This window comes from Lepisosteus oculatus, chromosome 6, assembly GCF_040954835.1.
Source record: "Lepisosteus oculatus isolate fLepOcu1 chromosome 6, fLepOcu1.hap2, whole genome shotgun sequence".
Classification (NCBI taxonomy): domain Eukaryota; kingdom Metazoa; phylum Chordata; class Actinopteri; order Semionotiformes; family Lepisosteidae; genus Lepisosteus; species Lepisosteus oculatus.
The window spans coordinates 42549478-42565194 of record NC_090701.1 but is presented as its reverse complement, the minus strand read 5'-3'; the positions used below and the strand labels follow the sequence as shown (position 1 = coordinate 42565194).

Here is a 15717-nt window from a genome sequence, read left to right as displayed (position 1 = left end):
TGCAGCGGGTTTGTCCGGACTGTTCTGTAAAAACACCGCGCTTCCTGGCACACACTACACAAATTACACGCACACCACCCACATTACACAAACACCACACACACAACACAAACTACACGCACACCACCCACACTACACAAACACTACACAAACGACACGCACACTGCACAAACTAAACGCACACCACCCACACTACACAAACACCACACACACACTACACAAACTACACTCACACCAGACACACTACAAACGCACACCACCCACACTACACAAACACTACACATGCACACCACACACACTACACAAACACAATATGCACACTGCACACACACTACACATGCACACTACACACTGCACACACACTGCACAAATAGACTACACACACACAGACTACACACACTACATACACTCACTGTCACATACTACACACACTACACACACACCTGCTGACACACAATACATACACACTCCCTCGCACTTCCTCACACACTGCATGTGAAATATACACACAATTGCTTACACTGCATACACAATACACACTCATACTCTCTCTCTCAGACCCTGTACACACAATACACACACTCCCTTTCACATACTGTACACACAAAACACACAATCTCTCTCCTGCACCATGCACACACTAGCTGTGGCCACACTATGTGTGCAGTCTGGTGTAGCAGTTGTCAGAGTGAGGTGCCATGGAGGTATTAAAGTAATCACCCAGCAAACACTGCTAATGCTTCAGGAATGACTGGGGCACAATAGGAAGAGAAAGAAGAGGCACTGAACACAGTGAGACAGATACACTCTGTTTGCTTTGGTAATCTAGGATTAGTCCTGTTCCAACAGAGAGACCAGGGAGGGGGGAGAGAGACCAGAGACTTTCACAATTAAGGACGAAACAGGAGAGCTTTTAAGCAGTCCTACACTGCTTAAACTTAACGTATACCTCCTGCACAAAACTGTACCATCTGGCAATGAGGTCTTAACCAGCAGCATCACGGAAACAGCTGAGAGAGAGAGGGGTTAATACAGTACAGACACACTGGACACTACAGTACATTAACACTGCACTGAGAGAGAGGGGTTAATACAGTCCAGACACACTGACTGGACACTACAGTACATTAACACGGCACTGAGAGAGAGGGGTTAATACAGTCCAGACACACTGACTGGACACTACAGGACATTAACACTGCACTGAGAGAGAGGGGTTAATACAGTACACACAGAGTGGACTCTACAGTACATGAAAACTACGTTGTTTTTGTAAAAGTATACTCGGAAAAACATCACAAGTCACAAAGGGAGGCCATTTGACACATCTCGCCTTCTTTGATAATTGGCAGTTAATTGATCCAAGAATTTCATCCAGATGTTTCTTGAAAGACATCAGGGTATCAGTTTCAACAAAATGGCTGGGCAGCTTGTTCCACACTCCCACAACTCTTCCTCAAAAGTGAAGCTTTAAGTGGAAACAAAAAAGAAAATCCCAACACGTCTCTGCTTTCTGAGAGTACAAGGTGTCAGGCTGATGTGTTTGAATGCAGAGGAAAGGGAGTGTGTGTGTGTGTGTGAAGGAACGATTGTGAAAGAAGATGGGTGTTACCATCACATTAAAATACTTCTCTCTTTCATTTTAAATTCTCCTTCTTTTATGAGCGATAAAGAGATCAATCTGAAGTGTTTAATGAGTGCCTTCGAGGTGAATAGGTTTAACACAGAGAGATGTAGAAGATCATGTTTCAGGAGGGAGAGAGAAGGGGGGACAGATGAAAACAGAGTAATGGAACAGAAAATAAGAGAAGGAGCAAGAGAGAGACATTAACACTGCACTGAGAGAGAGGGGTTAATACAGTCCAGACACACTGACTGGACACTACAGTACATGAACACTGCACTGAGAGAGAGGGGTTAATACAGTCCAGACACACTGACTGGACACTACAGTACATTAACACTGCACTGAGAGAGAGGGGTTAATACAATACAGACACACTGACTGGACACTACAGGACATTAACACTGCACTGAGAGAGAGGGGTTAATACAGTACAGACACACTGACTGGACACTACAGGACATTAACACTGCACTGAGAGAGAGGGGTTATTACAGTCCAGACACACTGACTGGACACTACAGGACATCAACACTGCACTGAGAGAGAGGGGTTAATACAGTCCAGACACACTGACTGGACACTACAGGACATTAACACTGCACTGAGAGAAAGGGGTTAATACAGTACAGACACACTGACTGGACACCACAGGACATTTACACTCCACTGAGAGAGAGGGGGTTAATACAGTCCAGATACACTGACTGGACACTACAGGACATTAACACTGCACTGAGACAGACCAGGCATGAGAAATGCAGTTTCCAAAATCTAAAATTTTAATCTTTCTTGAACAATCACTATGTCAAAGCTGTGATTACAATCCAGTATAAAAGAGGAGCGCAGGGCTCTGGAATAGAGGTGCTGGTGTGTGTAACACTGAAGACATTCACTCTTCGCTCTCTTCTCCACAGCGCTGGGTCACAGGGGGTACTCGTGCCACAGACTGGAAGACACAGAAAAAGGACTGATTACACTGTGTGCACACTGGCAAGTTATGCTCTGCAGTACTCACAATGCCTTCAGTATACAGTATATCCAGAGTAGAGAGTGTGTAGAGACTGAACAGCATATATACCGAGTAGAGTGTGTGTACTGTGCACAGTATATACAGAGTAGTGTGTACTGTGTGCACAGTATATATATATACAATGAGAGTTTGTGTACAGTGTGCACATGCACAGTATATAGATAGAGTAGACTGTGTGTACAGTGTGCACAGTATATATACTGTATACGGGTGTGTATATGCTGCTTGCATAAGTATTCCAGCCCTTCTAATCTCATGGCTCTGAATTAACACAGGTGAATGAAATTGCCCTGACAAGGATACAATTGTGTTACCATTGGCCCCTGCCTAGTCACTGTCACACTTACTGAAGTGACTGTCACATTTACTGGATAAAACCCCCAGTGTGTTTCAGGATCATTGGTCAGGCAGTGAATCTGAAGTAAAGCTATAAAGCCATGAAAATGAAGACTAAAGAGCATTCTAAGGACATCAGAGATAAAGTGATTAAAAATTGGATAGATTAGGCAATGAGTACGAGAAATATCACAGTGCCTGGATATCCCAGTGAGCACTGTCAGCTCAATAATCTAACAGTGCTCACACCACCCGGACACTGCCTGGAAAAGGCTGTTCCTCAGAACTCAGCATCCGAACAAGAAGCAGACCTGTGAAGGAAACCAGCAATCAATCTGAAAGACCTACAGAGCTCAGTGGCTGAGAGTGGAGTAGAGGTGCATCAGTCAGCTATATCAAGAGCTGTGGTCTTTATCACTGGCCTGTATGGGAGGATGGCAGGAAAGACACCCATCAAAAAAAACAATTCAAAGCCCGTCTGGAGTTCACCAGACAGCACAAGAGGTATCCAGCTAAGATCTGGACAAAGAGACCAAGACAGACCAAGATCGGCCAAAAGTCAAAGTGCTATGTGTGGCGCAAACCTAACTGTGCTCATGCCTTAAAGAAACGCAAAGCCTACCTCACTCCTGACCAGCGTGCAAGGCTATCTCACTCCTAACCAGCGTGCAAAGCCTACCTCACTCCTAACCAGCGTGCAAAGCCTACCTCACTCCTAACCAGCGTGCAAAGCCTACCTAACTCCTAACCAGCGTGCAAAGCCTACCTCACTCCTGACCAGCGTGCAAAGCCTACCTCACTCCTGACCAGCGTGTAAAGCCTATCTCACTCCTGACCAGTGTGCAAGGCTATCTCACTCCTAACCAGCGTGCAAAGCCTACCTCACTCCTAACCAGCGTGCAAAGCCTACCTAACTCCTAACCAGCGTGCAAAGCCTATCTCACTCCTGACCAGCGTGCAAAGCCTACCTCACTCCTGACCAGCGTGTAAAGCCTACCTAACTCCTAACCAGCGTGCAAAGCCTATCTCACTCCTGACCAGCGTGCAAAGCCTACCTCACTCCTGACCAGCGTGTAAAGCCTATCTCACTCCTGACCAGTGTGCAAGGCTATCTCACTCCTAACTAGCGTGCAAAGCCTACCTCACTCCTAACCAGTGTGCAAAGCCTACCTAACTCCTAACCAGCGTGCAAAGCCTATCTCACTCCTGACCAGCGTGCAAAGCCTACCTCACTCCTGACCAGCGTGTAAAGCCTACCTAACTCCTAACCAGCGTGCAAAGCCTATCTCACTCCTGACCAGCGTGCAAAGCCTACCTCACTCCTGACCAGCGTGCAAAGCCTATCTCACTCCTGACCAGCGTGCAAAGCCTACCTCACTCCTGACCAGCGTGCAAAGCCTACCTAACTCCTAACCAGCGTGCAAGGCTACCTCACTCCTAACCAGCGTGCAAAGCCTACCTCACTCCTAACCAGCGTGCAAAGCCTACCTCACTCCTGACCAGCGTGCAAGGCCTATCTCACTCCTGACCAGTGTGCAAAGCCTATCATCAAAACACTTAAAGCCGTTATGTATGCAGTTACATGAATACTTACGCAAGCAGCATATTTCAGTTTTTGAATTTCTTTAAAGATAAATGCTGATGTTTGCTGACAAATCTCATTTTGAGTGCGTGAGTTTGCCATAAAAAAAGCGTGACTGGAAAAGGATGTGTAAGGATTATTTGTAATCCAGCAACATCTGAAAACGTTTAAAAGGTCTGAATACCTTTGCAAGGCACTGTATATACAGAGTACAGTGTGTACAGTGTGAACAGTATATATACAGAGAGGAGTGTGTGTACAGTGTGCACAGTATATATAGAGTGAAGTGTGTGTGTATGGTATGTATACAGAGAGGAGTGTGCACCGTCTGCACAGTATATAGTTAAGTGTGTGTATGGTATGTATACAGAGAGGACTGTCCACAGTCTGCACAAAATATATACATACAGAGAGGAGTGTGTGTACAGTGTGCAATACATATCCAGTGAGAGGCGTGTACAGTGTACATGCAGTGAAAATGAAAGTGTACAGGATAGGATGTACAGTATAGTACTGTGTGCACAGTATTAATAGGGTTACAGGGTGCACTGTGTGCAGTGCTTACAATACAGTGTATTCTATGTACAGTATTTAGTGTGTACAGTAAATGTGTGTACAATATGGTGCACACAGCATTACAGTAGTGCGTACAGTGTACAGCTTGTACAGTGGGTGCACTATCTTCAGTGTTTATAGTACGTAGAATATGCAGCATATACTGTATAGTGTGTACACTGTGTACAGTGAATACAGTATTATCTATACAGTGTCAGTGTAAATATATTAAGCATAGCATATACCGAGTGTACAGTAGTGTGCATTATAGTGTGAAATGAATGGTGTGTATAGCACAAACTGTGTGCACTACATAGTATGCAGTACAGTGTGTACTGTACATATATTATCCACACTATAGCCTGTACAGTGTAGGCCATATAGTGCAAGCAGTATACACAGTGTGTACAGCTTAGTGTATTTAAACTCTCAGAAGCAACATACTTCTGAACTGTTCACTGCTAATAAACACAACCCCAGGTTTTTATTCTCTAGTACTGACAGGTTCCTGTCACCCCGGAGGGCTCTCGTCTTCCCCGGGTCAGGGAAAACCTGCTGTGAGACACAAACGTAACACTGCGAAGACGCAAACTTAAAACTGCCCCAAGAAACACTATCCCTGCGATCTGCTCCGCGAAGAGCAGCAGCCAGCCCCCTTGTGCACACTCACACTCCACAATAACTCAACACCCCTGTCTCCTCCCTTTCACAGCTTGCTCCTGCCAAGACAGCCCAGCTGTCTGGACTGCCTTCCTCCCTGAAGACCACCTTTGGTTCCTTGGATCCCCTCCAATCCCATCTTCTAAAGTCTAATTTTAGCCCCCTTGCCTCTGTTCTACTACATGTGATAAATCTGTCACTCACCTCCAGTCTCGTTCCAGACTGTGCTTACTCCTCTGCTTAGAAAATCTCAGCTAGAAAACTCAGAATTTGCAAAGGCGGCACGGTGGCGCATGGGTTAGCACTGCTGCCCCGCAGCCCTGGGTTCGATTCCGGACCCCGGGGTGCTGTCTGTGGGGAGTTTGCATGTTCTCCTCGCGTTCACGTGGGCTTCCTCCCATGTGGATTTCCTCCCACAGTCCAAAGACATGCTGGTAGATTAACATGGGATTTTGGGGAAGTGGCCCTGGTGTGAGTGTGTGTGCCTGTGTGTGCCCTGCAGTGGACTGGCGTCCCATCCAGGGTGTATCCCGCCTTGTGCCCGTTGCTAGTCAGGATCGGCCCCAAATCTCCCATGCCCCTGAATTGAATGACGCAATCAGAAAATGGATGGATAGAAGAATCTGCAAATTGCAGTCCCATTCCTCATCTTCCCTTCAATGATCTTGGAGAGACTAATCACCAATTCTAACCCAAAAGACTTAAAAGAGCTCTATGAGCAGTTTCACTCTGGTATCGGACCAGCTGTACAGAGACAGCCTTGGGCTCAGTTTTAAATGACCTTCTGTAAAACTCGGAATCTGGCTCCAGTTCTATGTTGGACCTGTTAGACCTGACAGCAGTGTCTGACTCTGCGGACCAGCACAATCTACTATAATTCGCCCTGAATGCTGTATCTGTCAGACTGCAACAGCTTTCAAATGGTTGGAGTCTTATTTTTCAAACCGGGGACAATTTTGTTGCCATTAATAATTCTCAAGTAAGAAAATACATTATTTTTCAATAAGTCTAAAAGTGTCCCACTCTCTTCAGGTGTCCCTCAGGGCTCTATCCTAGGACCTATTCTGTTTGTATTCGGTTTACTCCCATTAGGCAGGCTTATTGGCAAAAAGGGATAGAGCTTCACATCTCTGTCTCATCTAATCCTCCCCTTGACGTCTCCATTCTGTCAAACTATGTGAGGGAAAATCAGGCTTGGCCAAGTTCAAACTTCTTCCACTTTTAAATATGACAAAAACTGAGGTGATGTGCATAAATCCCGAGGAACATACATCTAATTTATTAAATTCCCTACAGGCCTCAAATTACACCCTGTAATGAGAAATCTGGGAGTCTTGTTTGATCAGGAGCTCTGTTTTGAAGCGCAAATGAAAACCACCTGTAAAGACTCTTACTTTCACCTCAGAAACACACTCCCACATTCGGTCTGTTCTTGATGACAGTCCTGCAGAAACCCTGACTCCTGCCTTCATCGCCTCGCGGCTACATTACTGCGATAGCCTTTACTGTGAGTTTCCTCACGTGCTCACTTAACAAACTTCATAGGGTCCAATCAGGGCTCTGTGATCACATCGCAGAGTATGTACAGTGAATCCAATATATATTCATATAATATAATATATTATATATATATTATATTATCATATTATTGATTACAATACAGACAGTGTGTACAATATACATACACTGTATAGAGTATAGTGTAGTATACAGTGGACAGAATATAAGTGTGTGCAGTATATGATAGGTACAGTTCATACAGTGAATAAAGTGTACTGAATATAGTATGTGTACAGTGTGCACCGTACATAAAGGATATACAATATGTAATGCATATAGTATACACAGTGTATACAGTAGACAGCGTGCACAGTATACACAGTATTGGCAGTGTGTACAGTAAAGTGTGTACAGCAGACAGTGTGTAGTATACAAAGTGTGTAGTATACACAGTGTGTACAGTATAGTGTGTACAGCAGACAGTTTATACTATAGGCAGTGTGTACAGTATAGCGTGTACAGCAGACAGTTTGTACTATAGGCAGTGTGTACAGTATAGTGTGTACAGCAGACAGTTTGTACTATAGGCAGTGTATACAGTATAGTGTGTACAGCAGACAGTTTGTAGTATATGCAGTGTGTAGTATACACAGTGTGTGGGATAAACAGTGTGTAGAATACTCAGTGTATACAGTATAGTGTGTACAGTGTGTAGTATATCCAGTGTGTATAGTGTAGTGTGTAGTATATGGAGTGTGTAGTATATCCAGTATGTAGAGTATATGCAGTATGTAGTATAACCAGTGTGTACAGTGTAGTACAGTATATCCAGTGTGTACAGTGTGTAGTATATGCACTGTGTAGTATACACAGTGTGTGGGATATACAGTGTGTAGAATACCTAGTGTATACAGTATAATGTGTACAGTGTGTAGTATATCCAGTGTGTCCAGTGTAGTGTGTACAGTATATGCAGTGTGTACAGTGTGTAGTATATCCAGTGTGTCCAGTGTAGTGTGTACAGTATACCCAGTGTGTACAGTGTGTAGTATATCCAGTGTGTCCAGTGTAGTGTGTACAGTATACCCAGTGTGTACAGTGTGTAGTATATCCAGTGTGTCCAGTGTAGTGTGTACAGTATACCCAGTGTGTACAGTGTGTAGTATATCCAGTGTGTCCAGTGTAGTGTGTACAGTATACCCAGTGTGTCCAGTATATGCAGTGTGCAGCACACACGGTGCGGCTCGTGAGTGAAATTCCTCAGCGGATGTAATTACTGGTGCGAGAGCAGTGTCAGACAGGTGTGCTCCACAGGGAAGCTGCACAAGCATTCCAGGAATGGCCCCGGACCAGATGTGTGGATTAGCAGCCGGAGACGGAGCCCGGCTAGCCGCTGGCAGCGCGGCGGGGCGTACCAGTGCGTGTAGTCCTCCTCGGCCGCGTGCCGGCGCAGGATCTCGCGCACCCTCCGGGGCGGACTTAACCCCCAGCGCTCCGCTCGCTGCCAGCGCTGCAGCCGCGTGATTCCTGCGGGGGGGAGCAAACACACACACACACACACACAGTCAGGCAGGCTGGCACACAGGCAGCGCCCCCTCCCTCTCGGGGAGCCCCCCCCGAGCTGCGTACGGAGTCGGGGGACCGTGGCCGACTCTGACACCCCAAGGGGGGGGGGGGGGGGGGCTGTTCGAGGGGCCACCTCCTTCAGGTCCCCTGACATCACAAATCCTAACTGCTGAGAGAGGCAGCAGGAGTGTACCCCTGTACCCCTGACATCACACAATACCACTGCTGAGAGAGCCAGGAGGAGTGTACCCCTGACATCACACAGCCCCTCTGCTGAGAGAGCCAGGAGGAGTGCACCCCTGTACCCCGACATCACACAGCCCTGCTGCTGAGAGAGCCAGGAGGAGTGCACCCCTGTACCCCGAAATCACACAGCCCCGCTGCTGAGAGAGCCAGGAGGAGTGCACCCCTGTACCCCGACATCACACAGCCCCGCAGCTGAGAGAGCCAGGAGGAGTGCACCCCTGTACCCCTGACATCACAGAGCATCGTGAACCCTGATCAACGTGCAGGTGAAGAGCAATCACTGTGTAAAGAGTGATCACCATGTGCATGAAGAGCGATCACTGAGCAATCAGAGTGTGTGAAGAGTGATCAATGTGCACGTGAAGAGTGATCAATGTGCACGTGAAGAGCAATCACAGTGCACGTAGACAGTAATCACCATGCACTTGAAGAGCTTGAAGTGCTTGTGAAGAGTGACTACAGTGCGCATGAAGAGTGATAACCGTGATTGTGAAGAACGATCATGTTGCACGTGGAGAGTGATGACTGTGCTTGTGAAGATCGATCGTGGTGGGCGTGGAGAGGGATCATTGTGCTCGTAAAGATCGATCACGGTGCACCCAGAGATCGAGCACTGTACTTGTGAAGATCGATCATGGTGCACATGGAGAGTGATGACCGTGCTTGTGAAGATCAATCGTGGTGCGCATGGAGAGTGATCATTGTGCGCCTGAAGATCGATCACAACGCACGCAGAGAGCAATCACTGTGCTCATGAACTTCGATCATGGTGCACGCGGAGAGTGATCATTGTGCTTGTGAAGATCGATCGTGGTGCGCGTGGAGAGGGATCATTGTGCTTGTGAAGTTCGATCACGGTGCACGCGGTGAGCGATCATTGTGCTTGTGAAGATCGATCGTGGTGCGTGTGGAGAGGGATCATTGTGCTCGTGAAGATCGATCATAGTGCACCCAGAGAGCGAGCACTGTACTTGTGAAGATCGATCATGGTGCACATGGAGAGTGATAACCGTGCTTGTGAAGATCAATCGTGGTGCGCATGGAGAGTGATCATTGTGCTCCTGAAGATCGATCACAACGCACGCAGAGAGCAATCACCGTGCTCGTGAACTTCGATCACGGTGCACGCGGAGAGCGATCATTGTGCTTGTGAAGATCGATCATGGTGCGCGTGGAGAGGGATCACTGTGCACGCGGTGAGCGATCATTGTGCTCGTGAAGATCGATCACAGTGCACCCAGAAAGCGAGCACTGTACTTGTGAAGATCGATCACGGTGCACGCGGAGAGCGATCATTGTGATCGATCACGGTACGCGTGCAGAGCGCTCTGCGCGGTTCGCTGAGGAAGCTGCCTGTGGGCGCGGGCTGTTGCTGCACGTTTCCTGCAGAGCCAGTGCAATGGTCTCGACAGCTGTGGCAGGAAGCTGAGACACGGCTGAACAGCACTCGTCCGGATACGGGCTGGGAGCCACAGCAGCAGGCAAGCAATCACAAGGGTCCCAGTGCAACCCCAGTAACTCATGAATTCATTCACTGCATCCCCATACACAGTGCCCTGCAGAAGTACGGGGACAGCGAAGTATAAGTCAGGATTTTCACTAAGAACTGTAATCATTGAGATCATTTAACAATCCTGGCTGATGCATACAGCTCCTGGGTATTTTATTTTTAAGAGAAATCAATTCAGTTCTGCCCTCGGAGCCCAGATGAACACTCCGTGGAGGCGCTCGATTTTGAGGGGGCAGAAGTATCAGAACAGCTGTCCGTTCAGTCAGATGTTCGTTATTGGGGAATTACCCCGAACGCCCTGCCCGCCTGTCTCACTTCGACTTCGGCGCTCTGAGTCCGTATGTCGAAAGTCAAAATGAAACGTCAGAAGAAAAGCAGGTCATTTCGCAGCTGCAAGAAAGGAAAAACTCGATCAGGCCTTTAGTGCAGAACTTGGGTCGTGCCAAGATCCACAGCAGAAAGCAACCACAGGTAGAATTACCCACCAGCCCAGAACAGTATCCACGGCTGATGGCATCCTGACAAGCAGCAATCCTCTGACCTGTCTGGGAAAATCCCACATGCACAGTCTCCAGAGCGCAGAGGGAGGGTATTCAGTCCACAGATCACACAGATCTGATCAGCACCAAGAGCTGGAAAGCCAGGCCACAGTTTGCCCGCAGTTATAAAGATGAACCAGGAGAGCTTGGGAAGAGTTTTGTGGACAGATGACAGAAAGACGACCCTTCACCGAGGTGATAGAGGGGTGAGGTCGCACAGAAAGACAGGACCTGCAGAAGCCCCAGAGACACCAGCACAGGTGTGAAGCTCGGAGGTCCCGTCATGGCCGGACACGCATGGTCACCCCCGGAACCGGCTCGCTCGTACGCATCGACGACGTGACTCCTCATGGCCGCAGCAGAGAGGCTCCAGAAGCTCACAGCAACGTCTTTGCCCGCTCGCTTGGGAGAGACGCTTCTGGCGCGTCACCATCACCAATGCGCCGAGATGAGAGGGAGAGTCTGGGACCGGACCGGGCCATCTCCAGCAGCAGCTCACAAACAGAAGACAGGGACAGGCACGAGCTCTCCTGTGTTGACCATACACAGCCTGGTGAGCTGCGTGCAAGGCGGACATTGTGCACTTACAGAATCAAAGGCATCTGACTCCAGACAGTGTAATCAAGACCCCTGCTTAACGCCTCATCAGAAGAGTTGATAAAGCAGGGGGATATCATGCTGAACCATACTTTATCAGCGGCTATTTTCCCTCTCCCCCTCACCCCTGAAGAAGGCTCCACGGCCGAAACGTTGTGTCCACGACACAAAATAATAATGAACGCGTACAACAGGACAGGAGACACAGTGAGAGAGAGGAGATCACAGACAATCCCTCAGTAATAAACACACACAACAGGACAGGAGACACAGTGAGAGAGAGGAGATCACAGACAATCCCTCAGTAATAAACACACACAACAGGACAGGAGACACAGTGAGAGAGAGAAGATCACAGACAATCCCTCACTAATAAACACACACAACAGGACAGGAGACAGAGTGAGAGAGAGGAGATCACAGACAATCCCTCAGTAATAAACACACACAACAGGACAGGAGACAGAGTGAGAGAGAGGAGATCACAGACAATCCCTCAGTAATAAACACACACAACAGGACAGGAGACAGAGTGAGAGAGAGGAGATCACAGACAATCCCTCAGTAATAAACACACACAACAGGACAGGAGACAGTGAGAGTGAGGAGATCACATACAATCCCTCAGTGGTCCCTCAGACTCAGGACAGGACAGAGAGCAGGTCACCTGTACAAGGCCCATAGTGCCAGTCCAGGTCAAACTTCTTCAGCTCCTCCAGGTCTTGCTCGCGTTCGGAGAGAGGGGGACTGTCCGTCTCGGGCTCTGAAAGGACAAGAGCACAGCCCGGCTCCTGATCTCCTCTCTGCCCAATCGGCCCTGTCCGCAACATGAATACAGATCGGGTCGGGAAGAGGGGAAACACACACTGCTGACAACTCACCTTTCTCCTCAACAACAGGAGACTCCTTCTTCTCCTCGATCCGCACCCTCTTCACCACCTTGAAGGAGTCAGTGATCAGTCTGCGCTTCGGAGCCATACCTGTAAATACAGTACAGACACTGCACTGAGAGAGAGGGGTTAATACAGTCCAGACACACTGACTGGACACTACAGGACATTAACACTGCACTGAGAGAGAGGGGTTAATACAGTCCAGACACACTGACTGGACACTACAGGACATTAACACTGCACTGAGAGAGAGGGGTTAATACAGTCCAGACACACTGACTGGACACTACAGGACATTAACACTGCACTGAGAGAGAGGGGTTAATACAGTCCAGACACACTGACTGGACACTCCAGTACATTAACACTGCACTGAGAGAGAGGGGTTAATACAGTCCAGACACACTGACTGGACACCACAGTGCATTAACACTGCACTGAGAGAGAGGGGTTAATACAGTCCAGACACACTGACTGGACACTACAGGACATTAACACTGCACTGAGAGACATATTAGTAGTAGGTTAATGTTCACTACAGCTTTTTCAGTTAATGTAATGGGGACAGTGCACAGCTCTGAACCTGCAGCGGTTTAGCTAAAAGCTCATTTACTGTACATTTGTAGTCCATGGAAAGGACCCAATTAACAATATACAAAACACTGGAATATATAAAAACATGAAGACATATTGTAAGAAAAATGTTAAAAAAGATATTACAAATTGTAAAGTGCACAAAAATGACACGTTAAATTAATAGATTTAAAGAGTCACAATAGACAACACTTATCAAGACCAATGTCATGGTGTTAGTCATTAAAAGAGACATCAGAAGACTGATTTGCTTTAAGCCGTGAGTTCACTTCAGTTTTAAATGGTATAAAATGAGACGACTGTCTAAAACTAGACGGTACTGTATTCCAGAAGCCAGAGGCTCTGACTGAAAATGCAAACTTTTCAAATTCAGTGGCTCTGTACAGCACTAATCATCAACTCCGATACAGGCTCGTGTTTCTGATACTGTCAGAGAAGAGCAATATAAAACATTTGATAGAGGGGGCACTGGGGTGATTTATGACACTAAAAAGCAAACAGATATCTGTAAATCATATGAAAATGATCAAATGACAGTAGGTTATGCTTGAGGTCATAATCACGGTCTTCTATCGCTTCAGTGACGCTGCGCATATTTCACGGGACTCTTTGAGAAAGGGTGCCCTTAGGTGAAGACACTAAAATGGTAAACTTAGCGAAATATGCATCGTTACATCTTCACCGAACTGATCTCGATTCTCGGTTACTAAGAGTCTGAGATCCCGAAACGAGCTCAGTCTGGGAATGCCTTCCTCGCGGACCTTTCTCCTAAGAAATGACCACTATCGGCTCTGCAGTGTTGTGGTTCCGTAATTAATTAATTGCAATGCATTCATTGTTATTTGTTGCATTACTTTGCAGAATTCATGCAGCGAGCATTGCACGAAGATGAAAGCGGATATCATATCAGCTGCGCTGCAAACAAAATAGTTCGCTTCTTCTTACAGTACATTCAACCCGGCCGATGCACAAATCGGACATATATACGGCTTATCGACCGGAAAGCACAGAGGCCCTAAAGAAATAGACGTCCAGCACTTCACAAACAATGGCATTAGGTCGCCCTTACTGAGTCCAGGTGCTCTCGCTCCGTTTGTTTCGGCCTCTTAAAAACACGGAAGCGAGCGGGCGGTGACGTCAGAGCGGGGCGCTCGGGGTGTTAAAGAGACAGAGGCGCGAGCCGCTCTGGGCCGGAGGCGCCGGACAGTACCAAACCTCAGGACAGGAGACACGGGGATAAGAGAACGAGTCGGCTTCTCCTTCCGGTTTTTCATGCGTCTCTGCTCTACGGTGTCTCTCAGCACACGTGTCTGTGCTCCAGTGCTCCAGGGACTGCTGTCCAACCCCTGGCCCTGGTGTCTCCTGTTCTCCCTGTCTGACCCCTGACCCTGGTGTCTCCTGTTCTCCCTGTCTGACCCCTGACCCTGGTGTATCCTCTTCTCCCTGTCAGACCCCTGACTGTGGTGTCTCCTCTTCTCCCCATCTGAAACCCAGACCTGGGTGTCTCCTGTTCTCCCTGTCTGACCCCTGACCTTGGTGTCTCCTCTCCCCTCTGTCTGACTCCTCACCCTGGTGTTTCCTCTCCCCTCTGTCTAACCCCTGACCCTGTTGGTCACAATCTTTCTGTGAGGTTCTAGTGCTAATAAAAGAGAGTAATTGGGTCCCAAATAATCAAGCTTTGACATATAATGGGTATTTAATTTATGTAATTCATTAAATTAGTCTGAAGATTGGCTCAATTATATGATGAATTGTATAATAAAATTCCATATTACTTTGGGTTTCATATTATGACGTGCATGAATTTCAATGCTAATATTTTTTCCCTTAGAGTAATGCACAAGAGAGTAGATTCATCTTTCTCGCCTGAAACCTACAACACAGAGACCCTCTCAGTCTCAGAGAGCGCCTGTCACACCTCTTTTCTCAAAGACATTCCACACTAAAGACAGAAATCCTGGCTTTATACCTGAACAGACACTAAAAGCTTTTTTGTTTGCCTTTACAACAGAGACAATATTGACCAAAAGGCTTAACATGGATTAGTAAAGACACATTGACTGAACACTACAGTACATTAACACTGCACTGAGAGAGAGGGGTTAATACAGTACAGACACACTGACTGGACACTACAGGACATTAACACTGCACTGGGAGAGAGGGGTTAATACAGTCCAGACACACTGACTGGACACTACAGGACATTAACACTGCACTGAGAGAGAGGGGTTAATACAGTCCAGACACACTGACTGGACACTCCAGGACATTAACACTGCACTGAGAGAGAGAGGGGTTAATACAGTCCAGACACACTGACTGGACACTACAGGACATTAACACTGCACTGAGAGAGAGGGGTTAATACAGTCCAGACACACTGACTGGACACTACAGGACATTAACACTGCACAGAGAGAGAGGGGTTAATACAGTCCAGACACACTGACTGGACACTACAGGACATTAACACTGCACT

The 15717-nt window shown here is 47.3% G+C and overlaps 1 protein-coding gene and 1 long non-coding RNA gene across 2 annotated transcripts; both read right to left on the bottom strand.

The window, feature by feature from the left end:
• Positions 1 to 2388: 2388 nt before the first annotated feature.
• On the bottom strand, positions 2389 to 14410 carry pold4 (DNA polymerase delta 4, accessory subunit). Its single transcript, XM_069191380.1, has 5 exons — positions 14305 to 14410; positions 12630 to 12728; positions 12416 to 12511; positions 8706 to 8817; positions 2389 to 2573 (listed from the first exon to the last, which is right to left on the bottom strand). Exons 2-5 carry the CDS (start codon positions 12724 to 12726, stop codon positions 2549 to 2551), a joined length of 330 nt encoding a protein of 109 aa, XP_069047481.1. The 5' UTR covers positions 12727 to 12728; positions 14305 to 14410; the 3' UTR covers positions 2389 to 2548.
• On the bottom strand, positions 10724 to 12406 carry LOC107078196 (uncharacterized). Its single transcript, XR_001479162.2, has 2 exons — positions 11098 to 12406; positions 10724 to 11002 (listed from the first exon to the last, which is right to left on the bottom strand). It is a non-coding gene; the product is annotated as an uncharacterized lncRNA (long non-coding RNA).
• Positions 14411 to 15717: the final 1307 nt, after the last annotated feature.